Genomic DNA, 24,278 nt, shown 5'->3' with positions numbered 1-24,278 from the left:
ATTTACAGTCCTGCCCTGCGACAGACTGGCGACCTGTCCAGGGTGAACCCCGCCTCTCGCCCGGAACGTAGCTGGAGGATAGGCACTAGCAACCCTCCTGACCCCATTAGGGACAAGGGGGAACAGAAAATGGATGGCTGGATGGATTTACAGTCCTTTTTTTAATAAATTATTCCTCAACTGTAATTGTTTGGAACATATGCTGGAACCCAATAAAATCTTAAACTTGTAAAATTACTCATGCAGACATGAGTTGATGTTATTGGTGGATAGCTGCTAATGGGTACTCTTATATTTTGTTATGGGCACACATTGCCATAATCTGCAAATGCAATCACTGGATGTAAATGTATTTACTCTTATGTTTTTTTTTTCTCCTATAAAATTATAGGACTAAATGTGTATTGGAAGTTCAGAGCATGAGATAATGAGGTGATTGAAGGAAGGGAGTCCTACTTGGCACTGAATCCTCCCAGCGGATTAGATGTCCCTTTTCCTTGTCTTCCTTTTTTTAATCTTATTTATCCTGTTTTGGGGAGGCGTTTAATTCTCACCCTTTGCAGGCCCGATGCTTCCCTTTGAAATGGAAACAATGAACTCATTGGTATTCCTTATAGACATGTGTGAGTGAGTGTGTGCATATGTGTTGTAGGAAGAGGGAGAACACTTGTAAGACTTTGAAGTTGGTGTTTGGGAGGCGGAGTGATGCCGTAATTGATGTGGGGCATTCAAATGAAGTCAAGGCAGAAGTTGCTCCTCATTTCCACTCTGCAGCTGCTACTATGCGATTACAGTATCTCTCTTGGAGAAAGTGTCAGAAATCGGCTCCCTTTCAGTTCAAAGTCTTGGCTTGACATAATGTGACATTGACAGGAAAGCGAACGAGAGCTCTCATGCATTTATGTTAATAGCAAAATTGCAGAAATATTCTGACTCTTAGTCATATTTTGTGGGATTTTATGTGAGAGATCAACACACTTTTGCATTTATGTGGAGTGGAAGGGAACTTATGCATTATTTTCTAACTTTTTCACAAAGAACATTTTGGAAAGTGTGCATTTATGTTTAACCATCCTGAGCCAATACTTAGAGGAACAATTTTTAACACAATTGCAGCTGCCAGTCTTGTGGATCTGCTTCTACCAGCTTTGCACATCTAGAGACTGACATTTTTGCTCCGTATTCTTTGCAAACTAGCAATAGTTCACTAGGTCAGTCAGACTGGTTGGAGGTCAAAGTCTGTGAACAGTTGTTTTCAAGTCTTGTCATAAATTCCCAATTGGGTTTATTGGTGAACTTTGACCTAGACCATCATCCTGTTGCAGCTTGTTATCATGCTGGAAGGTTAACCTCCATCCCAGTCTCAAGCCTCTTATAGCCTCCAACAGGTTTCCTTCCAAGACCGCCCACAGTTTATCTCCATCCATCTTCCCTGATCCTACTGAAATCAAGAATCCCCACAGCATGATGCTGCCACCGCCGTGGGGTGATGGTTTGTGCAGATTGGTGTATGAAGTTAAGTTCAACTCTATGCAGTATTTTACTTGTAGGTGAAAAGCTTCAGTTTTGGTCTGTGAACATTGCTCAGAGAAGTATTGGAGATTTTGTATTATAACTTAACTCTGCTTTAAACTCCTCCTCATCTTCCTCTCTGACCCATCTGCTGTGTTCCTTAGTCTTTGTGATCCCATTTGTTCACTAATGTTCTCTAACAAACCTCTGAGGCCTTGGTAGAACAGCTGGATTTATATTGAGATTACATTGCAGCCAATAAATTACTCTTAAATAACCTCTAAATGCGACTGGTGAAATGAAAAGTTTTTAGTGGCATAAAGAGGCGGAATAAAATACACAACACAATTTTCTTAAAAAAAAAAAAAAAAAAAAAAAAAGAAAAACTGCCGTTTTTTATGTTCAGTCCAGTTGCTGCTTGAAAGAAAAATCACTGCTATAACTTATCAGTAAAAGTAGGTTCATACGGGGCATGATTTCTATCGTCCCACAAATTTAAGAGCGGCAGTCACAAAGTAAAGAGAATTACTGTATTTTTAAGATGAAAGTTTACTGGAAAATCCATGTGGAATGACTAAAGGCTTTCTTCTAAGCAGAAAGTATGAAAACTTTTTTGCAATTTACAATCGTTTGTGTTTGTCACATAAAATCCCAACAAAACAAATTGAAGTTTGTGACGGTAATTTGACAAAATGTGCAAATTCTTCTCCAAGGTTCCGTATCTCTAAATTGTCCTTCTACAGAAAGTGGAATCTAAAAGTGAACTATTATGAAAATAAATGTAACTTATTTAGCAAAATAAAATGCATCCAAAATCATTTCTGAGCTGTGTATGAGAGTTGCAGCCACGCTCTTCTGGAGGTACACCGAGTGCTGTTGGAGTATTTGAACACATGGGGGCACTCTGACAGCAGCACTGATTTGTTTGGCCTTGTAAACCTGCAGCTGCGTCAGGCTGCATTGAATTTGATTTTAAAATAATGGAGCAAAAAGAAAGGAACTGAGGAAACATTTTGTGGAGAAGGAAGGAAGGAAGGAAGGGGGGACAGTGAGGGAGTATGAGGTGGAAAGTTCAGGGATGAGAGGTCAAACCTGTGTGATTAGGGTCTGTTTACATAGGTGGTGATGTGGATGTGTGTTGATGTGCATGTCGAGTACAATGACATGAGTCAGTGCGGTGCTATTGGTGTGGCTGTAATCTCCACTGCGTCTTTCTGCTGTCTGTGTTATTGCACCTCTCAGCACCTGGACCATCTATCTCTGCTTGCGCCAAGATTAATTCATTGTTGTTGTCACAATTAAATTTTAATTTAGCTAAATATTATCTACAATCTTCTCGAGTCATTAGCAGATGGTTTACATGATTTAACATCTGCAACTCTGTCATAGCTGCAAATGAAATTACATCTTTCTGGGGAGACTGAACCAGATGACATTTGTGTTGCAAAAATATGAGTCTTTCAAAGGCTTTTATATACCTGTAAACTAATAAGTCTTGGTGGTGCTTAAGACATTTCACTGCTGTAATTTATCAGAAACATTAAGTCAGTCTGAGGCTTGAAATCTAGCTTTCCACAGATTCAACAACTGCACTTATGTGGGGAAAGAAGAGAATTCTTGCATTATTAGAACTGATGTTTACTGAAAGAATCCATTTGGGGGAACAATTTAGAGAAGATTGTTGAGGAAAATCATACCTGATGCTAATCATTTAATGCCTACTCAGAAAAAAACAGAAGAAAATGAGGCGTGACACACTATTTACTGAGGAAGAGTTTATTTAACAAATACATTTTTAAAAAAGAAGGCAAATTCAAGGAATGTTTACATTGTCTGACTTGATTTAGTCTGTTATTAATATTTAACCTTAATTATACTAGGTAAAAACCTGTAGAGATAAAGACCTACATTTTTGGAGCCACCGGGATAATCCGTCAGTTTTCTGTATCATGTTGCCAATATTAGGATAGTGAAAGAAACCCTAATGGATCAGACGGCTCTCTGAATCAGTTTGTGTTTCTGCTTGGAGATTCAACCACCTGTGTCTCTTTCTGTTTCAGGTTTACGCTCCAGCAGCGGTTCTGCCTGCCACCAGCATAGCTTACTGCAACAGAGAGCTATTCTGGTTCATTCAGGCACTCGGATCTATTTGTACTATAGATTTTTCTCACCTTGGGTCACATTGGAACCGGGCCTGAGGCTCAAAAGTGTTACAAACTTAAAAATACTTTAAGACGCATGAAAACTGAAGCTGCCATTTTGCAGAGTTTCACACAGAAATAAACAACTTATTATTTTGGTAATTTGCAAAACTTTATGAAAAATATTTTTTAGAAAGTGGGAACATTTAGGAACCCGTTACATCTGGTCTAAAACTAACAGTATTTCTGAAAAAACAATTTACACGAAATATTGACATTACAGATGGAAAGAAGTGGTTAAAACATGTCTTACAAATAAAACGATTTAAATTTCATTGAGATCCCTCACCAGCCTTTTCAGTAAAATTGTCCTCTGTGACAATTTTACTGCCTGAAATTGAAATTCTGTGTTTCAATTCAACACAGAATTAAAACAGTTCTGTGTTGAGGATGTGCCAGAAATGGCTCCAAAGCAATGTAAATGTTTCACTGCTTGTTGTTGTTGCCAAGGATGGCACAACCGATCAAAGGGTTTAGGGAAGCAATTACAATTTCACATAGGGCAAGGCTTGAATAGCTTTATTTCTTGATAAACTAAATCATTTAAAAAACTGCATTGTCTGTTTTTCTGTTTAATATTAAATCACAAGTTAAGGCATCTAAATATGAGCAAAACCAGAATAAGCAATAAAAGAAAAACAGCAATAGTTTTGAAAGTTGGAACAATTCATTATTTTGTAAAAAATCAGCCTTGTTGGCAAAACTGAGAATTCATTTAGTCTAAAATATAAAATCTTGCAGCTCAGCTGACGTTGAAGTTGGTGGGAGAGTAAAGAGTTAAAAGTGAAGAGCCGAATGTTGGTTCACTACATTTGCTTTGGTTTAAAACATCTTTCCATTAATGTGATAAATTAATTCTTTGTTCATCCAGTTTAAGTTGAATCAAAATAAATAAGAGTGGAACAATTTGTTTTTAACACCATAAATAAGGAGCCTTTTACAATATAATGTGTAATGGTGACAACTGAGTAATTCATGTGAATTTACATATTCTTCCTCTACAACTTAAGTCTACTTTTTATCAATGATCTGCAAATGTCATGGTGTCAACATACCATAAACCTTTATACCTACAGATAAGAGGATATAACAGTATCCTGGTTTTTCTCTATCCCCCTTCTCTTCTTCCCTATGGGCTATAAGTCACCTATGGACAGAAGCACATCTGATACTTCTGCTCTTGTGCACATTACTCAGTTATCTGGACGTAAACGATTCTGTCCTTAAGGTATAAAGCACATCTGATCCTCTGTTTGGTAACACAAGCATTAGTTGCTATAGCTGTGACTTCTGTGTTTTATTGGGTCTGATGGACTCCTGTTTGCTGGTTGTAATATAAATGTGGCAACCGTCCTCGATCTCCTCCTGAGTTTAGTTGCAATCCACTGTCCAAGGTGTGAGATTGCATGCACTCCAGGGTTAGTGCATCCACTGCTTCATTATTGAGAGGAAATTGTTTGTATAAATTGTACTCTGATTTTTGCACCTCGGGAAGACAGGGTGCCATAGCAACAAATCGGAGCCTGTGTGGCTATTTTACACACAAACATGAGCACGCACACACACACAAACACACACACCGAGGGTTGTCGTCATTCCCACTTGTGGCGACTGTTCAGCAGCAGATATTCTCAGTGCGGTTTTCTGATTTGTTGTGCCGAGGAACCAATTAGATTCAAGAAATAAAGGGACAAAGAAGGCATTATTCTTGTCATTTGAAAAAATTTTCCCTTATATACAGAAATAAAACAGCAATCTTATGGTTGCTTTTTTTTTAAAATAAATACTTTCCAGACACACCAAGTGCACGGCTCTGTGCGGTACTGCTGGACTCTGTGCGGTACTGCTGGACTCTGTCACCCACGCCTCATTAGTTGTTGGGTGATTTTGTGCAAAGGAAGTGAAAGGGGGAAACAAGTAAAGGGAACAGGAGAAGGATGTGTAAGAGGGTGGAGAATGAAGTTTGGTCTGCTGCAGTGTTTCTCCGAGCTCTTTTTAACCTCGCTGCCCCTGCATGACGCCTTCCATCTATTATTTTTTTAGTCGCTTTTCTGCTGCAGTGTTTCCCTTCACTTCGTTGCCCTTTTTTCTGCTCTGGCCGTCTTGGTCCCCTGGCTCCTGTCTTTGTTTTCGGCCTCTTTGTCTTCACAACCTCTCGCTAACCTCTTCTACCTTGCTCACTGCAGCACTTTACACTTTGTCTGTCGGCGTGTACGTGCATGTGTTCTTTTAAAGTTTGGTAGAGTCCGTTTAGATTCCTGCGTTCATGTAGCAACTACTGTCGGCTGTGACACCCTTCAGCTTTTCAGCTGATCTTGACTTACTGACACCAGAGTTGTCGCTGATAACAGCTTCGCATTGGGAAGCAGGATTACCACTTCCTTCCATGTCTTCTCTCCTCATCCTCCTTGTGTTCTGTCTTCTGCCTCACTAACTTTCATATCTCCACTTTTCCTTTGCATCGCTTACAGTTTCACCTTTGACATGATCTGCCGATTCCCCAGTTCTCTGGCTACTGAAGGAAGGAAATGGGTGTGTGAGTTTGTGTGTGTACCTAAGGAACGGTGAGCAGTTCATCAGAAAGGAAGCAACAATGACAAGAGAAAAGCATGCACAAACACTCAATTTAAAGAATTTCGTTGAATCTATGATTACATAAATTTTTGGCATTTGCATTAAAAAAATGTCCTAAACATATTGTGCCTTGAAACCTGTTCTGCTAATTGTAAGTGGTCGATCTTTGTGGTTCACAGTAGACATAGTTTGGCTGACATGCAGAGCATGCAAGCTAATCATAAAACAATTTAAAATGCCTGATAAGAATGTTAACTCCATAAAACTCCAGTGTTTGGTTTTGGAAAAAAAAAAAGAACTCTTTGACTAAATAGCTGTATTACAGACAGTGACTTCACCTGTGGTCATAATAGAAATAATTTGCAGCTGAAAATATGCTCCCAACCAGAAATACATTTTAAATACCTTGTTTTTAAGGTGAACTCAAAAGCTAGTGAGCTGTACTCTGTTCTGTAAAGAAGAAATGCTAAAATGATTTCTAGTTAAATTTCTGATTGTTACATCTCTATTTTGGTACGCATTCTGATTTTTATTACAGACAAAATATAACATAACTATAATTTCAAATCCAGCCATTCTATTAATCTGATTTTACTCTAATTAGTTTAGATTTAATGACCAAAAAAGTCAACTACTGTCTGTTTCTCTGTCCTACTAAAATGGAGAAAGAACATAGACATTTATTCTTGACTAAAAGCCTTGGGAGAAAAGCTTGTAAACAGTTTTTCTCCACACTTACATTTGGATCACATTGTTGCAGGCAGAAGTTACAGAGCCATGTCAAGATTTAAGGCAGGAGAACATAGAATTTTCCTCTGCAGTGAAGCCGCTCAGGGCCAAGATGGCGCTTCATTAGACCTCAACCCATCATTAAAGAAAGTGTTCCCATGCATGTGTGTAACCTGAGGTTGCAGCTGAGAATATGCTCCCAACCGAACAGTGATAAAAGCATAATTTTCATAATTAATTTCCGTAGCATGACGGCTGTTGAATAATAAAACCTTTAATATTTTTCTTTCCTTTCCTTTATTTAACCAGGTTAAACCTCACTGACATCCAGATCTCATTTGGAAGAAGGATACAACACATAATGACCTGGTTACAGAAAAGTAAAACAAATTTGATCATTTGTTTGTCATGTCTTGTGAGTTTGGTATGAGTCGACCTGATTCACACAGAAGTGCTTTTCTTCCTCTTTCTTGCTGCCGAGTTATGATGGTGATTGGTGAGAACAAGTAGATAAAGTGAAAAGTGTGAGATTTTTACAACCTGAGGCTGATGTTACCTTTAAGTGTCCAGCTCCAGGCACACCAACAGAGCACTGCATGTGAAGCTCATTAAGAGTTGGAAACTAGTCTCCACAACTAAGACCAGCTCCAAGCTGTTGGCGTAAGATTGTGGTTAGGGCTGCAAAATATATCATCATGACAATATCGGTGTGCAATATTCATATCATGAAGGACTGTTTGGAGTGAAATAATTGTCATCTAATGTATTCCAAGTTTTGTGGACTTGAATTTTCCATGATGATCCCAGTTGGACAGTGTCTCATGCCAAACACCAACAGCCTTGACCAAAATGAGTTATGAAAGCAGAAAAAAATACAGAGAAAAGAATAAATTTGGTATATATGGCAATTTGTATTGCTATTGTAATATTTTCTATTAAACATATTGTAAGATTCACAAAAAGAGGTAGGAGCTATTCTGATTAATTGTCAAAGTTAGCAGGAGTGCAGCATAACTTAAGGTGCTTTTCAAATCATCTATTGAAAATCCACAGATTGTATCAAAATGGATATTGCAAGGTTAAAAATTAATTTAATTGTTTTTCCCCAATATTGTGCAGCCCTAATTGTGTTTAGTCGAATGGCTTATAACCTGGCTAAAGTGACTCTCCTTAAATTACTGTTTTTTTAAATTACTGATCACAGTCTGGAATAATCTAATAAACCAGCAAAAAACGAGATGAAAGAGTCCGAGTATCTGGGCTCTTTCCACATACAACAACCTGTGGCACCAAAGATTCATCAAATAGGTATTCAGAGAAAATTGCACAGGACATCTACCACCCTTTAATGATACCCAGTGTGGATTACCATTAAAGCCTGTGGAGTGCTTAGAATGGTGACCACGGTCATTTTGTTTGCACCTTCACTTATTTATTTATTTGCTAGTGTGCCTTCCGCACAGCAGACACAAATGGAAAAGTAACTAGGAGCTGGAGACTCAGGGAGTGGGTGTAAGTATCTTCAGACATTTCTTAAAATGCCTCTCCGCCTGTGGATTCTTGAAGGTACAGAACCTGTGGAGCAGTAATGCTCACCATAAATATGCCAGGATTTTGTAACATTACTTTCTAGCAATGAGCTAAAACAAAGGAAGTGTTTCTGTAACAAAATGTTGGTTTTGAGTGATATGTTTATAGTTTACAGGAGCTTTAGTTAATGCAGTGCATCACTTTCCCTGAAGTGTTCCAAGTTTTGAAAATAAACATTAAATTGTTTTGTTTTTTTTTACCCCAAACTGCCAACAAATGTAGATGTAGCAGCTGTCTACAAAGCTGGTTATCACAATAAATTAAGTTTGGTTTCTGAAACCTAATTAATTGGGTACATTTGCTCTAAAGGCAGCAGTGGGACAGATTTGCACATTTACTTTGATGGTTTTCTATCATAATGCATAAAGATTATGAGGTGCAACCATGCACTCAGTGCAATATTAATCAAATCAATACATCTAGCCATCAATCTGTCCAGACTATTCTGTATATAAAATGTTTTAGTGCAGAATTTGCAGGGGTTTAAGTGATGTTTTGCACCATGGCTCAGGATGAAAAAGCTCACCAGTGACTGTGATTTGGTAACAAAAATGCTGAAACATTATTCAGCATATTAAGATGTTTTCATTTGGGCTTTTGATTATGTGAACCGTTCCACTTTTAGGTTTAAATTATTATAAATACTAGATCCAATGACTTTTATTATCTACTAAAAACAAGAATAGTATGTTGTGACTTAAATGTGTAGATACAATTCTACTGATATTTTGGCTAATGTCCTTCAACAAGTTTCACTATGACCACAAATTTTTTTAATACATCTACAAATTTCTCTTTAATTCTAATTAACAGCATTGGGCCTGAAATAATGCAACATGCAAAAGGTTTGTTGAGTTGAAATGAAGTTGAGCTTTCAAATTTTTCGTTATTCCAACCAAAGTACCAGACAGACGGCTACTATACTGAAAAACTGGCACAGTCTTCGGTTCGATCACCTCATCTTGACTTCTCCAAACCTTTTGACTCTGGCCAGACAGCTTAATTTTTTCTGATCTGACAATAGAAATTTTCACCATATAACTTTGATTTTTTTCCTTGGAGGCAGCTGCAAATTTCCAGCAAGTCTGAAGGTGCTGATCTTTGAGCGGGGGATCATGTTTGTTTACTTTTGTTTAGGATAATATATTAATTCCAAAGTCCAAGTTTTATTTTATGTTGCATTTAAAGATATCCAAACTCAAGATCAGAACTGTTTTCTTTCCCTCTTTCTACAGACTATTTTTGTGTGTTAAATGAAAACTAAAAAGTAACTTTGGGGAATTTGCGACAGGTTGAAGTGACATTGATTCAGGTGCTATCTGGATTGGGGGAGGATAAATGTTGGATCAACAGTTAAAACCTTTCTCAGAAATCAACTCAAGCATTTATAAAATGTTTAGTTTTTTGTTTTTTAATTATTTCATTCTTTTCGATTTGTTAATGACAGAACTCTTTGCATTTAAACAATTGACTCTGCTCCTTAAATTAGTAGAAAGTCAGTCCTAAACGCTGACTTTTTACAAAAAAATTATAACAAAAACTTCTACTCCTGGATTAAATTAGTTGGTGTTTGTGTTTTGACAGTCTGAATGAAGTGTAAGTCAGGAAATACACTAACAGTAGCCAACAAAGCTAATCTAGTAATAGATGCTAATTATTCCAAATAATTGTCACTAAAAAGTGTATAATAACGCTAAGCTAAATGTTGTGACTCCCATATCTAAATAAATAAATAAACAGTTCACTCTAATCTGCTTACTTTGAGGGTGAACCAATCTTGTGGAGCCGAGGGTGCAGTGTAAGCCCATTAGTCATCTTATTTTTCCTGCCATTTCACATTTTAATAGCGTTACTCAGCTTATGTGATCATTCTTCCGCGTGGCTGTGGATGAAGGTAAAGAGTGAAAACGTATTCCAGTCAAGACCTCCAGCCAGATAAATCTTCAAGCATTCCTCTTGGTACTAATCCAAACAGTACAGTTTGAAACTCTGAGCTTATGTGAAGATATTATTAGTCCTGTTGGAAAGGCTTAAAATTTGATCTCTTTAATTTAAAAAAGTCTTTTTTCAGATGTAATATGAGAAATATTTTCCATTTGTAAAGTCCTCTAGCTAGTTCAACTTCCTTCTGCTGAGAAAAACCTGCTGCTGCTGTTGCTGCTGTCATTTTTGTTGTTGAAAATCCACCTGAAGCCCCTGTCCATTATGAGCCAGTGACAGTGGCCCTCGCAAGGATCAAAAGATCAGTCTGGGAAACTATTACAGTGGAAAAAGCCAGACTTCAACTCGAGGTCAGCAAATTTGTGATCTAAAGGTCAGTGAACTGATGACAAAGAACAAAGAGAAAAGAATAAAACAGATCATGTGTCCACTTTTCTTTGCCGGAGGCCTGTAAAAGCTGTCCGGTCCACTTCTGGCTGGTGTCCATGCGGCTCTCTGACAAGTTTAGCATTATTACACTCGCTTTGCACACTGACAGCCTCGTAGAGTCGCTAAAGAACCAAAATCTTTCTATCCAGAATGTTAGTTATTCACATAGAAATCCTAGTTTCAGTTTGTAAAGTGCCTATTCATGTTTTGGCCCATTTTATAACCACAAACTCCAAAATATTTCATTGAGATTTTATGGAGCAATTTAAAACAAAGTACATTCATGTGTATGGCCCAGTCAAAGCTTAGATTTAAATACAATTAAATATATACTATCAGACTTGAAAATGTATGTTCATAATTATTGATTATTATTGATCACCATCTTATCTGAGCTATTTTGCAAGCAAGAATGGAGCAGTGGGCAAATGCAACATTCCCAAAAGGTTCCACAATGTTTACATACTTTGAGAATAAATGCAAATGCATGGCACTCTTTTCAGAATTTTGTAAAATATTAAAACGATGTACATTTCCATCCTATTTCTTAATGACTTGGTGTTGGTCGATCACATAAAGAGGAGCTTGTGCTTTAAATGTGGAAAAAAAAGTGGACCGTTTATGGAATGGGGTACTATTCCATAAACCTTATTCTGATAAGGATTATATATCCTGACCAGGATTTTATATATATATATATATATATATATATATATATATATATATATTATATGTAAATATAATCCTGATGAGATCAGTTTGTACACACATTAAGATAGCTCAATGTATCTCCTGTATATTCAGACATAAATATAGAAAGTTAGTATGATTTCTGAGATTTTTACTGAGCGATAACTTCTGTTTTATTCTCCCATCTCTTCATTTTTTTTTTTCCCTCTTCTTGGTGAGGAGACGGTGCATGTTGGTATGGAAACTGGCTTATAAACCTTTTCAGGTTGCCAACGTACTAACTCGCATAGCAACCACCAAGCAGGCTCTCAAACTGTTGCTCTGTGATTTCTGATGAATAGAAGTCTAAAAGCTTTATTATTTTTGGTGCGGCTATTCCACAGGTCATCACACAGCGAGTCACTGCTGCAGCAGCACAAACCAGCCAGTTTTGAAGTGAGGGAGCAGGATCACCAAGGTCCCATTTCTACCGAATCAAAAGGAATTACTCCCACGCATGTACCTTGACGTCCCACTCAGAGGTGCTTGACTGTATGAGTCATGTTAATATGTTTGCTTACCAAATCCTTGAATTTGCTGATAATTTGATCTACTGGCACCTAAGAAATTCCATCACAGTCTTTATTTACAAGTTACATTTTCATGTTTGTCAGGTTGTGAATAATGTGTGGAATATGAGGCGAGATATTTAATATGCCTGCGTGCGTGTGTGTGTGTGCGTGTGTGTGTGTGCGTGTGTGTGCGTTTTTAAGGAGCTCCACCTGTGTCCTGTTCTCAGTGCTATTGATATAAGTTCAGTTCATGGTTTCCAAATTCCCCAGAGTCCGGTTAACAAACGCACTGCTCTGTTGAAACAGGTTATCAATACAAACAGTGGCACTCACTGTTTGTACCGTCACACTACGTGTGAGATTGCGTACTCCTTCGTGACTTTCTAAAGTAGGGTGTGTTTGTATCGCTTTCCTGCTGTTGTTTTACTGCTTGTGTTGTTTAAGGAAATTAGTTGTAACAATAAGGAAAAGTAATTTTTCGCACACACCGGCAGACACACACCTCTGCCAAAGCATACAGTCTATTCAAACCTCCTTTCTTATTTTGTTACTCCTAAAGAAACTGCTCAATATGACTTTTATGTGATTGACAGGTGAAAGGGAAATAATATGTTTGTTTTTACAAATTCAAATCTGATGTGTGGGATGCATTTTCCATTGAACCCTCTTTATTGTAATACCCCTAAACAAATCCATTGCAAATTGCCTTCAGAAGACATTTCATAAGTACAAAGTTCTGCTGTTTGTAATTTAAGTGTCAGTATAAATCCATCTTTTCTGTGAAGGCCATAGAGATTTTGAGAAAATATTGAACAAAAACCATCATGAGGGCTACAAAAATTGTCAGACAGGTCAGGGATAAAGTTGTGGAGAAGTTTAAAGCAAGTTTAGGTTTAAAAAACAATATCCAAAGATTTGAACATCTCTGTTTAATCAGTCATCAAAAAAATGGAGAGAGTAACTGCAATCCTCCCACAATTTGAACCGATAGGCCAAATGAACAGAGCATTTATCTGAAAAGCTGGCAGAAGGCCCTAATCCTGGAGGAGCTACTCAACTACTCAGGTGGTAGGACCTAACGACACAACAACTATTAGTGTTGCACTCTGCAAAGCTGGTCTTATTTGAAAAGTGGCAAATGGAAAGCTGGATTTGAAAGCCAGTTTGCCTCAAGATATGTGGGTAACTCAGAAGATATTGGGAAGAGAATGTTGGAAAGCCCGAGGTTTTCAGGGTGAAAGAAAAAAACACAAGAATCATGCAGTTGCTTTGCTACTTTGCTGTTTTTTCAAGTCCACAGTCTTCTACAGACACTAATTTGGTATGCAACATTTCTTGAAAGGTCTGTAAATTAACTGAGTTAAACTTATTCTGCTTTATGTTATGCTTTGTAATGAATTTTGTCTTGAGTTGCATTCATGAAAGGTTTGCAGCTCTCAATTAAGACTTGATTATACATTTTACTTTTTTTTTTTGCTAAAATTCTACTTGACAATGTATCTTTGCTTTTGTTTTCTGTATCTGACTGATGCAGTCCTCTAAGTTGATTAATTAGGACATATTGTAATTCATTTTATACCGACTGACTTTAAACTACTTACTACTACTTTAAACCTTTTTCTATTCATGCGGACAGCAGGCATGCCCACTGAGAGCTTCTTTTTATCTCCTGGAGTTCTTAAATCAATTTTCTAAATGCACATCACTCATTGGGCTCATCTGCTTCCTTAAGTGGACATACTGTGCAGACGTCAATTGATTTTGCAGAAACCGTTTAAGGCAAAATGGAGTTGGTGCAAGAGATTAAAATTTTGACCAAGTCCAGAGATCTCAGTTTGAGAGGTGGACATTGCTGGAGCTCTGGTCCAATCAGAAAAGCTGAAAAGTGGCAGCAGAGACAGTAGAGTGAGAAGGAAGTACCAAAAACTTGAATTTACACACACATTTGCAGAGTAGAAAAAGACAAAGTATGAGAAACATGTGAAACAGACACAAAGCCTTGTAACCACATGCTATCCTGAAGAGAAGACGGCAATTATCAGAAGCATAAAACAAGGGGAGATGAGTCTGGATGACAGGCTGGGCAGTTTAGATTAATAAGCAGGGCTGGTGAATTAAAATGAGAAAGATCACTGCACGAAAAAATGTCTTTAATTGTTTTCAGATCCAATGTGATATTTACTATTTTATCTAAAATCATTTAATTTATTTAGCGTATTCCTCACGGGTTTGTCAACAAACTTCTTGTGAAAATCAGTTTACACACAGTTGAAAACATAGAAATGAAACATACTCAGTGGTTTTCCTCATTAAAGTAATTCTTCTTTGAATTAGGATTCTGGGTATAGCATATGAGCTGCCAGTATCTTATTCCTCGGAAGAAACTTTTGACAACTTCGCTTCAAAAGGAACAGGAACGAGTTTTCCAGCTAACAGCTTCCTAGTGTTAAGCCAAGACGAAAGCAGTTTGGCAAATCAAATCAGTCTGATATCAGCATCAAGGATGTCTCATTAAGATTAAAAATATCACCTTCAATAGATTCTTAATCTATAGCAGTGTAGAGCTCATTGCCAAGTGCTAAATGCACTATATTTTTGCAACAAATAATCTTCTCTTTAATATTGCGCTCATCGGAATCAACTGGATTCAATATAACAAAAGGCTTCTAATACAGAGATGGCTTTCCCTGTAAACCAAAAACGGTAGTCAACTGTTTACACATGAAGCTCAAGATGTTTTGAATGTGTCTGAAAAAACGTCTAATGAATATGATTGATCAAGTGTAGCTGTCATCATCAGTCTATATTCTTTGTGTGCAATAAAACCAGAAATGCATCCCTACCAAAATGTTAAATACAGTCAAAGTAGAGGAATGTTATTTCATCTTTGTCTGAAGAAACTCTGCTTGTGTGGGTAATAGGAGAGGTTCTCAATCAGTGCACATGTTGGCGTGGAGGTGTGTGTGTGTGTAAGTGTGTGTAGGATATTGTTAATACAGTTCCACCATTATGTAGATTAGCCCTATTCCCCTGAGTGCACCTTTACCGTTTAGAGCTTTCAATCACTTGCCAGTTTATGGGACTTGGGTCAGACACACACATTTATCATCATTCACAAACACACAGCCTGCATACACACCTCAGGTCCTGTGCATAATTGTTTCTGTTATGTATATACACTGAAGATCTCATCTCATGCGTTTCAGGCCAAGGACACTGACTGGATCCTGGTCCATTTCCAGCTCCCTGGTTTGCTAACTGTTTCTGCATGGTATTTGTTTATGCTGCCAGCCTTCCACAGTTTTTGCATGTGCTTTGTGCACGTGTGTAGCAGGGTAACTGAGCGACTAGTTTCAGATCTGTGTTCTGATTACATTTGAGCGGTAACAACAGGCCTGGTCTTAATCACAAACTTTAGATCGATACTCTTTTCAGCTACAAAGAAAATAAAAGAAAAACAAAGACACACACACACGCGCACACACACGGCTAAATTCATCCACCTTCATTCATGCTCCTTATCCTTCAATCTAGTGATGCATTGCTTTGATTCTGTTTGCAATTCACCAGCATTTTTACATGTAAATAAGCACTCTCTTGTAGAGCCAACACAGGTAATAAACATGGGGGAACATCAGCTTTTACATCTGAAGCAGGATAACATTTCCGTACTGGTTCCTTTATCTTTCAAATATTGTGAGCATGACCTGAAGAAATGGGCTCTGATGACACGCAGAAGCGTTTCTTTCTGAGAGGATGAGTGTACTCAGTTCTGAAAAGACCAGGATGTCATGGAGTAATGAATTATTACTGATCATAAGTCATACAGGACTTGAGCATGTCATGTGAGCTTGATATAATAAAACCTTGATTGTGATACGTGTCTAACTAGATAGACGCAAGATGTTTTACTGCATGAGAAGTGCGTCAGAAAAACCCAGTACAAATGTCAGTCCATCAGTGAAGGCAAGCGTGTTGGTGTTGCTCTCTTGCCAGTAGATGCAAGCTCTAAAATAATGACAGGGAGAAATTTGTGCTTTTTTCTGTCATGGCAGCTCTGTCTCTGCATTTGTATCATGAACTGTGCACAGTTGTGATCATTTCTCAGGCAGCACTGGTCAATAGGTTGTGATGTGCTGAAATAGCCATTTTATCATGTGTACAAAACCCCACAGCCTTAGGGTTTACTGAGATATGGCAGCGTTTTATAGCAGAGGGCTGCAAATGAACAAGAATCAACCTCTGAGTGGTTGCTCCAGTGAACTCCCCGTTTCCCTTCAGCTCTGAAATAATTCACAGGAGCTCTTGCAGCTTGAAAAATGCATTAAAGTAAGAGTATGCCACATATGACATTGTGATACCATGTACAAATCTGTGATTATATAGCACAGAGTCCTAATTAACTTGGTAATGGTGCTTCAAGAATGTCACACATTCCAAGATCTGTCATTTGCTTAAAGTAATTTCATGCTCTGGAGAACTTATTGCTTACAGAACAGTGATTTTAAGTAATTTTGATCAGTTTTCTATGTAATTCAATTTAGTTTAATATCTTACCTCTATGTGAGTTGTAGCAAGAAATGTGTGCAGTCAGAACAAGCTTAAATGTTTCCCCTTAAGAAGTCTTCACCAAACTGAGTTCTTTTGTATGCAACTCAAAGATTATACATTTACATGTGAACTGACCCTAAGATGTCAGTAAGACTTCCTGTAGCTACTGGCCTTGTGGTTTGTCATCAAATTGATGGACTATCATTATTCAGTCCTGCTCCACCTGCAGCGCAGCATCATGTTAATTGTCCTGTCTCCTTTAATGTCACCTCAGCGAGTCAGCTGCTAGTGTCACTTTGGATTTCCTCTCTGCTGCTATGTGGGCTTCTGTGCTCAATACTGCCACTGAATTAAACGTAAGAAGCTCTCCAACTGAGATATGTCAGCCCAATATACGGCTCTGGAAAAAATTAAGAGTCCACTGCACTGGACCCCTTTGAAAACCTCCTGGTTTATCCACCAAATATTGATTTCTGAACTCTTCCTGAGTTGAAACATTAGTATTGCTGTTTCTAAATGAGTATGAACTTGTTTTCTTTGCATTTTTTGAGGTCTGAAAGCGCTCCATCTTTTCCATTATTTCCATCATTTCTCATTTTTTGCAAATAAAAACATTTTTGCTTGGAATTTCAGAGACATGTTAATAGTACATAGAATAAAAGAACAATGTTCATTTTACTCAAACATATACCTATAAAAGGCAAAATCAGAGAAACTGATCCTTTTAAGTCTTAATTTTTTTCCAGAGCTGTATGGGGCAAGACATTTTGGCATATGATCTAGCGCCATTCCTCCTCCACTTTAAAAGGAGTCAGTTGAGGTGCTTAAGGCGTTTAATCCGGACGCCTCCTGGATATGGCTGCTGATACACCATGTCTTGGACAAGCACAAAAAGATGGATGGATGGTTTTGAAACATTGGACCTTCTTGCGTCACTCCAGGCTTGAAAGTTTGACATAGTAGCATAGGAGATCTGATGGGGATGATTAAAAAGCTTTATTTTGCGGTAAGGACTAAAATCTTGAAGGTGTATGGCTGGTCTTTATCAACAGTCAGGCTGGGACAGGTTGGTACGATTATCCTTTTGGGTTAAAATCACGGTGTGTGAACTCCGACTCTTAATATATTCACCTGCAGTCATCTCGCTGCATAAATAGCTCTGCATATATTCGCCTTCCCCTCAGCTCCTACAGAGAGCACATTGTCTCATAATTATGTTCTATTCCTAGGAGACACTGAACGTTACACGGTTATGGTAATTTCTGAAATTAAAACACCCAGAAAGGGAAACTGAGACCTGCCTACTAATAAGTTGGAACATTTATGGATAAACATATTAACTCTAACAACATCCTGCCAGACATTAGTAAATTGCTGCTTTCTATCGTGCAGCCCCAATTAACCTCACATATTGCAACAGTGCGAGCAAAGATAAGACTCTAAAATGCCCCATTTAGAAATCGTTTTAGTTTAGATATGTTTTAGAAAGAAATCAACTCTGATAGGCCAGCAAAACAACTAACTACTGCTGAAAGATTTGCTTCGTGTTGCTTAAGCACTTAATTACACAAAATTGAATTATTTGTTTTTCCTGAAAATAAACCCTTTGGCGTTGGATTTAAACAAGAACACCATCAGTCAACAACAGAGATCTTTTTCTGGATAGAAAAAAAAAAGTTTAATCAAGCCATCCAGAAATGTTACTATCAATAATTAAATTGTAACTTGAAACAAGTTTTAAACATATCAACAGTAATCTAAACATCGATAACAAAATATGTTTCATTTGGTGGCTTTAGTTCAGGGAGCATAAACTAAAAACAGGGAAGCCAAATGCAAAAAGCTCCACAGTTCTCACAGAATAGAAACCCCATGTACCTTTTCTGTTTCCTACACATCAACATCAGCGGCAAAATGCTCGCTTGCTGACTAATACCTCTTGCCCACTGCCAGGTGCCATTGTAATGAGATGATCAATATTTTCCCTTCACCCATCACTGGTCTAAATGTGGAGACTGATTGTTGCAAAGCTGCACACAAGTCTCCATTACTCTTGTGTCAGGAATCAAAACGAACACGTTGCCTTTAATATTTGTTTGGCTGTGGTTTTTTTCTTGCATTAACATTTGAAGAGTGTTACGAAATAAAACATCATAGGAATCAAAATCTTTAAAAATATTAGTACTATTGGGACTAGGTGAGTGATGCAGTCATATTTCTGAAATAAAAATTTCAATAGGCAATACATTATTGCTTTAATATGTTTTTCTATGCCACATGCACAAAAACCATGCAGATTTGCATTATTATCCTAAGTAGTGTTAAAGATGTTGACATGCAGGTATGTTATGTTTTTATTTGTGAAATTCTGTTACATGAGCTCTACAATGTGCATAATTTATCCACATATAGAAATCAGGAATTACTCAAATGCTGCAGCAGGAACCAAATAATACTACTAAATGTCACAGCACACTATGCACATGCTCTGTCTGCACCAACAAAGATTTAATTAGCTAGGTAAGACTGCGCTACATAACAACTTTTTCTGCATATATAACTTTGCCACAACAGTGTTCAGAAGACGCAAAATGCAAGACTGGAGTGTGAGACATGTTAGAGGAAAATACCAACTCAAAAAAAGCTATATAAGATCTGAAATACTCAAAATACTGCAAAAATACTTTAGTGTAATTCAGCACATAGTTATTTGACCACTTGGGGGATGTCTTACACAGTGAAAATGGCATGAAACTTCCATCCCAAGCTGGCTAGATAAACATTAAGCATGTAAAATGTGAGAAAATAAAAGACGGTGACAGCAGCGCTAAAATTAACTCACTCAATTTTTGCAAAAATAAAAGATAAAAAATTTGTATACCTATTTTTTTTCACAGCCAAAAGTTGTGGTCTTCCAAATGTGGATGATATCAAATCTTCACCCGTCATAGCGTGTACAACCTCTTAACTTACATTTACTCAGGTTTTTGATGCCACCTTTAGAACATGAGCCATCGGGAATGCATCATTGGTTTGCAACGACGGTGATCCGTTCATCATCAAAAGGTGTCGACAAGACACAACTTAATTCTCTGATTCAAATTACAAACTAGGTTGAAAACACCTTGGAAATAACCAGATGTGGATGTGGGTGGGAATTCGTGTGGCAAAAGTTATGATTCTACTTACTTTCCATGGAAAGAGATCATTTGCTCCTTCTAATATTGTGATTTTTGTTAGGGTTCACTTTTTTTTTTTTTTTTTTTTTTTGTGAACTCATTGATCCACAACAGCCAGAGAATAGAATGGAAAACTCATTTATCCCTGCTGATAAATGTATAAATGTGATTTTTACAGCCATGATGATGCAGGTTATTATGTTTTTATTTATGACTATATAAAACATTTTGCTTTCTTGAGAAAACTAAAGAATCTTGAACTTCCAAGAATAGTAATAACTGCCTCTAGGTAGATGTGGCTACGGCTACTGCATACGCAACAGTTTTCATTTTGGAGCTGAAACTGCACCATAGAGCACATGACTGACAACAAATCTAAATGCATGCCACACTACTCAGATAATTGTATAAACAGTGGAAAACTATAAATAATTTTCTTCCACTTTCCGATTATATTCTACTTTATGTCAGTCTATCACTTAACATTTTATTTAAATTTCATAAAGTTTGTGATTTCAACCTGACAAAATGTGATTGTCTTTTATTTTTATTTTATTTTACTAAGCACTGTGTGTCCTCACAGTGAGGAGGTGAAACATAGGGAGGGCTGACGGAGGCAGTAAGACCCAGAGGAGGAGCAGTGAGAGAGACGGAGAGAGAGAGAGGTGGGAGGAGAGAGGAGGAGGAGGAGGGACTCCCTTCACTGTCGGCTCTATGTGTTGCCGCTCATGGTGTTAGCACACCAGTGTGTGTCTCAGCCTGCCGGCGCGAGTGAGTGCATTGCTGTGCAGCTGTGTGTGTGTGGATGTGTGTGTGACTCTGGCGCTCTCTCTGCGTTGCGACAGGTGGAGATGACATGACTGCGCTCGAGAGGAAGAAAGCAAAGGACCTGTAAGGGCTTCACACACATTTCACACAGATTCCTTCACACCTTTACATTCTTCCCTCCACTTCTTGGACAAGATAAGTTGCCGACAATCCGGCTTATCAACCAGCTGACTTTAAACTTGTGAAGAAAGAGAACCCACACAAAAAAAATACGTACAAAGTGGTCCTGACTATCATTCTTTATCTCTGCAGACGTGGTCAGCAAGTGTTTCTGCGTCCTGAGGAAAGTTCAGCCCCGGCTCTGGGCACCAGGCAGTCCACCACGTTGTCCGATCAGCTCCAGGTAGGGTCTCCTCACCTCTTCTCTTCAGCATCCTTTTTCTTGCATAAATGTTTTTTTAACAAATAGAACAAATGCAAAAAGAAACCCAATTAAGGATCCTTCACACTTTCCTTCTCTCCTTTTCCCCCTCATTTTCCAAAAATGAAAACTTTTATTCGTCTAGCTACTTTTTATCCCTTCTTCTGTCCTTCATTCAGACACTTTTCTTTCCTCTTCACCTCTTCGCCTTCTCCATCTTCTTTTGTATTTGCAAATGTTAAACTTCTGTCTGGAGGAGGTAAGTTTAAACTTCTGTTTCTGCAGCTTTCCTTCAGGATCCAAACAGGGAGAGACGTTCCTCTCTCTCTGAGTGGGCGTGGGTTTGTGTGTTTGGGAGACAAAAAGCTCCCACAACAGCGGAAAAGATAAAGCATAAAGCATCCGCAAACATAAAAGACAGGAAGTTAAAGACAGTTACTTCTCTGTATCTCAAATGAGCAGCTCAGCACCATGATTTGTGTCTCTTTAGGGAATTCTGTGTTGTCCATTTAAAGTCGTGCATTCTTGCTGATCACTAAAATGGAATTTCAATTTGATGTCTTGTGTTTTCATGACAATAACACATCAATACCGGAAAGTTGGAATTGCTGCCGTCTTGTTTCCTCACGTATACCACGTGTCTTTGTGCACGCAAAAGGAGCTTCTGATTCATTTTGCTGCAGGATTTAATTCTGGCAGTGACATTGAAAAAAAATAAATGTTTGATTAGCTTCCAGTGTCTACATGTTGTGCTTAGATCCAATTACCTAGGTCCAGTACCATGCATGCTTACTGAGATGCAGGTACATGTTTGTATGTTAGGGAAAAGATGTTTCCATTCAGTCTTTTGCGCTTTACTCAGTAAGATGTTGAATGTGTGTATTATTGTCTCTTTCTGGAGCTGTGTGCCTGTTCTGTTTGTGCAAATACTTTAATAAATCTGTCAACACGTGCTTGTCAGCTAAAATTTACGGTCTTCTCTAATGATCTGAAATTTTTTTCACACAGTGCCTCTGTGCGTTTTTAGTTTTGTTACAGTCCGAATGCACCTCCGCGTCAGGGCCTCTTAGGTGAAATCCTGCAGCCAGCTTGCTTTGTCGAAAGTCTGGTCGGGCTGCATTCCTTTCTCTTGTACCGTCTTGCTTTTATGGTTGCTGCATTGCTGCTTGTTCACCATCGGAGCGTAGCCGAACTGTAACACCATCCTCTGATTTGGCTGCAGGTAAGCATGCAGCTGTTGCAGCGTCACTTGTGAAAACAGCCTCAAACGGTGTGATGCTGGCTTCTTCTGCATCAAGAACTGTTTAAAAGGAGACTACTTGTTATCGGCAAGAAAATACTAAAATAAAGACTTTTGTTCTGGACACTTTTCTGCAAAATTAAAGAAAAATTCTGAAGTATTTAACTGAAGTAATTTGGATCCTTGTCTTAGACTTTTCAGTCATTTTGGGAAATGCTCTACTCAATCTGCTTCATAAGAGTTTAAGGACTTTATTTTTGGTGAACAACACCAGAGCAAAACTTCAGAGTATATTTGTTTTGCCTCTACCAGCTGTTGTCCAGTGACGGGTGAGGGGCAATCTGGACAACCCGTCACAGAAACACAAGGATTCATGCTTACACACTCGTTCCTGAGATTAATTTTAAATTAACAATTAGTCTAACAAGAATAAGTTAATCGAAGACTCTGAAGAGTGTGAAGATTATCTACGCAAGAATGAGGAGAAACATTAAAGAAGGAACTAGAATGCCGTGCACAGTTCAGAGACAACAGTGCTAACCACCTTGCTGCTGTGGTGCATAATCTCTGTGTAGCAGCTTTTTCAGAGTCACAGGGGAGACAGCCCCATCATTCAGGTTTACGCTCTGGACAGGCCTTTAGTCCATCACAGAGACACACAGCGCTGGACGCTCACACTTCCTCCTAAGATCCATTTATAATCACCAGATAACCAAACATGTGGGAAGCCTTCACAGAGAAAATCCACACATCCACGGAGAAAACAGGCAAACCGCACACACACAAACTACGCTGGAACAACATGGATTTAGACCAGCAAAATTAAGCTTATGTCAAACGAATCCCATTATGTTCATTTATTGCCGAATTTCTTCAAAAAGCAGATATGATTCAAAAGCTGTGCTGAGATATCAGTCTGTGTTGTGTAGCTGTTGGACTATCAGTAACTATCTTTGTTGGCAGGTTTTCTGTTGTTATGAATACTTCATGTGTTTGACTGCATCCACACTATGAGAGAATAAAATAACTGTAGTGGTCAGCAAAGAGAACATGCAACATGAACCCTGTAGTTAATCTGTTGGAGGTTTATGCAAGTATCCGATCCCCATTACGATTAAATATGTTTCCATCAATTAGTATGATTGTGCATGGAGTTCTTGATGCCTGTCTCCAATTAAGTTAGAAAGCAAATTTTTGTACTGTGGTTACCTGTAAAAACTCTGAGAGAAAACATGCAAACTCTGCACAGAAAAGAACTGACTAGGATTCAAACCAACAACTTTCTGACTATAAGGCAACAGTGGCAAAAGTCTGCCTCTGATCAGTATTAAGACAATGTAATTTTACATTGAAAACCTGTAAGCATTTACATTTTGTGTGGTCATAAGAGAAAATACTGAAATTCACTCAAAAATGATGACAATTATTCCACAGAGACCCTCTTTATGATTTTACCTTTTATTTTAAGAGCAATTAATGCAAGATGTTTCAAAACTAAGCTCAAGCTTTTTACTTAAAAGCTTTCTAACTTAATTATTAAATATAATAATAAATCTTCTGACTGCCTGCTAGTCTTTTTTTTTACTACTTCATAAACTGGTTAGGGTTTATTCTTGGTAAAATAGTTTATAGACTGAAAAAAAAAATCTTAAATATGTTTGGATGTTTGTAAAATACTCCACAATGTGAGAAAACATTTAGTTCACACTGTTTAAGGTGGAGAGACTTTGTCAATGATTGAGCAAAGGTTTCTGTTCAAAGCAGAAAAAAGATGTGATAAAGTAAGGCTGAACTTGGTTAACCAAGGTGAAGATAAAGCCATTATAAAGATATAAATGCTAAACAACTACGCGAAGTGTGTTTGTTCATGTTCAGAGTCTTAGAGGCAGTAAAAGCAGCAGG

General features: G+C 37.9%; 1 protein-coding gene across 6 annotated transcripts in view; it reads left to right on the top strand.

Annotated features, from left to right (window-relative positions):
• Positions 1–24,278, top strand: part of LOC122832938 (cGMP-dependent 3',5'-cyclic phosphodiesterase) — a 189,044-nt gene that overhangs the window by 40,857 nt on the left and 123,909 nt on the right. For 3 of the 6 annotated variants that reach the window (XM_044120168.1, XM_044120167.1, XM_044120169.1), the window contains one exon: positions 21,028–21,118. In XM_044120168.1, coding sequence (XP_043976103.1) covers positions 21,028–21,118 — 91 coding nt within the window. Of the gene's footprint in view, positions 1–20,530; positions 20,613–20,643; positions 20,719–20,792; positions 20,839–21,027; positions 21,119–24,278 lie in introns of those variants that run through there. The other 3 variants (XM_044120170.1, XM_044120166.1, XM_044120165.1) reach the window with 3 other exon arrangements.

This window comes from Gambusia affinis, linkage group LG06, assembly GCF_019740435.1.
Source record: "Gambusia affinis linkage group LG06, SWU_Gaff_1.0, whole genome shotgun sequence".
NCBI classification, from domain to species: domain Eukaryota; kingdom Metazoa; phylum Chordata; class Actinopteri; order Cyprinodontiformes; family Poeciliidae; genus Gambusia; species Gambusia affinis.
The sequence above is the reverse complement of the archived record's forward strand: the minus strand, read 5'-3'. Positions and strand labels throughout refer to the sequence as shown.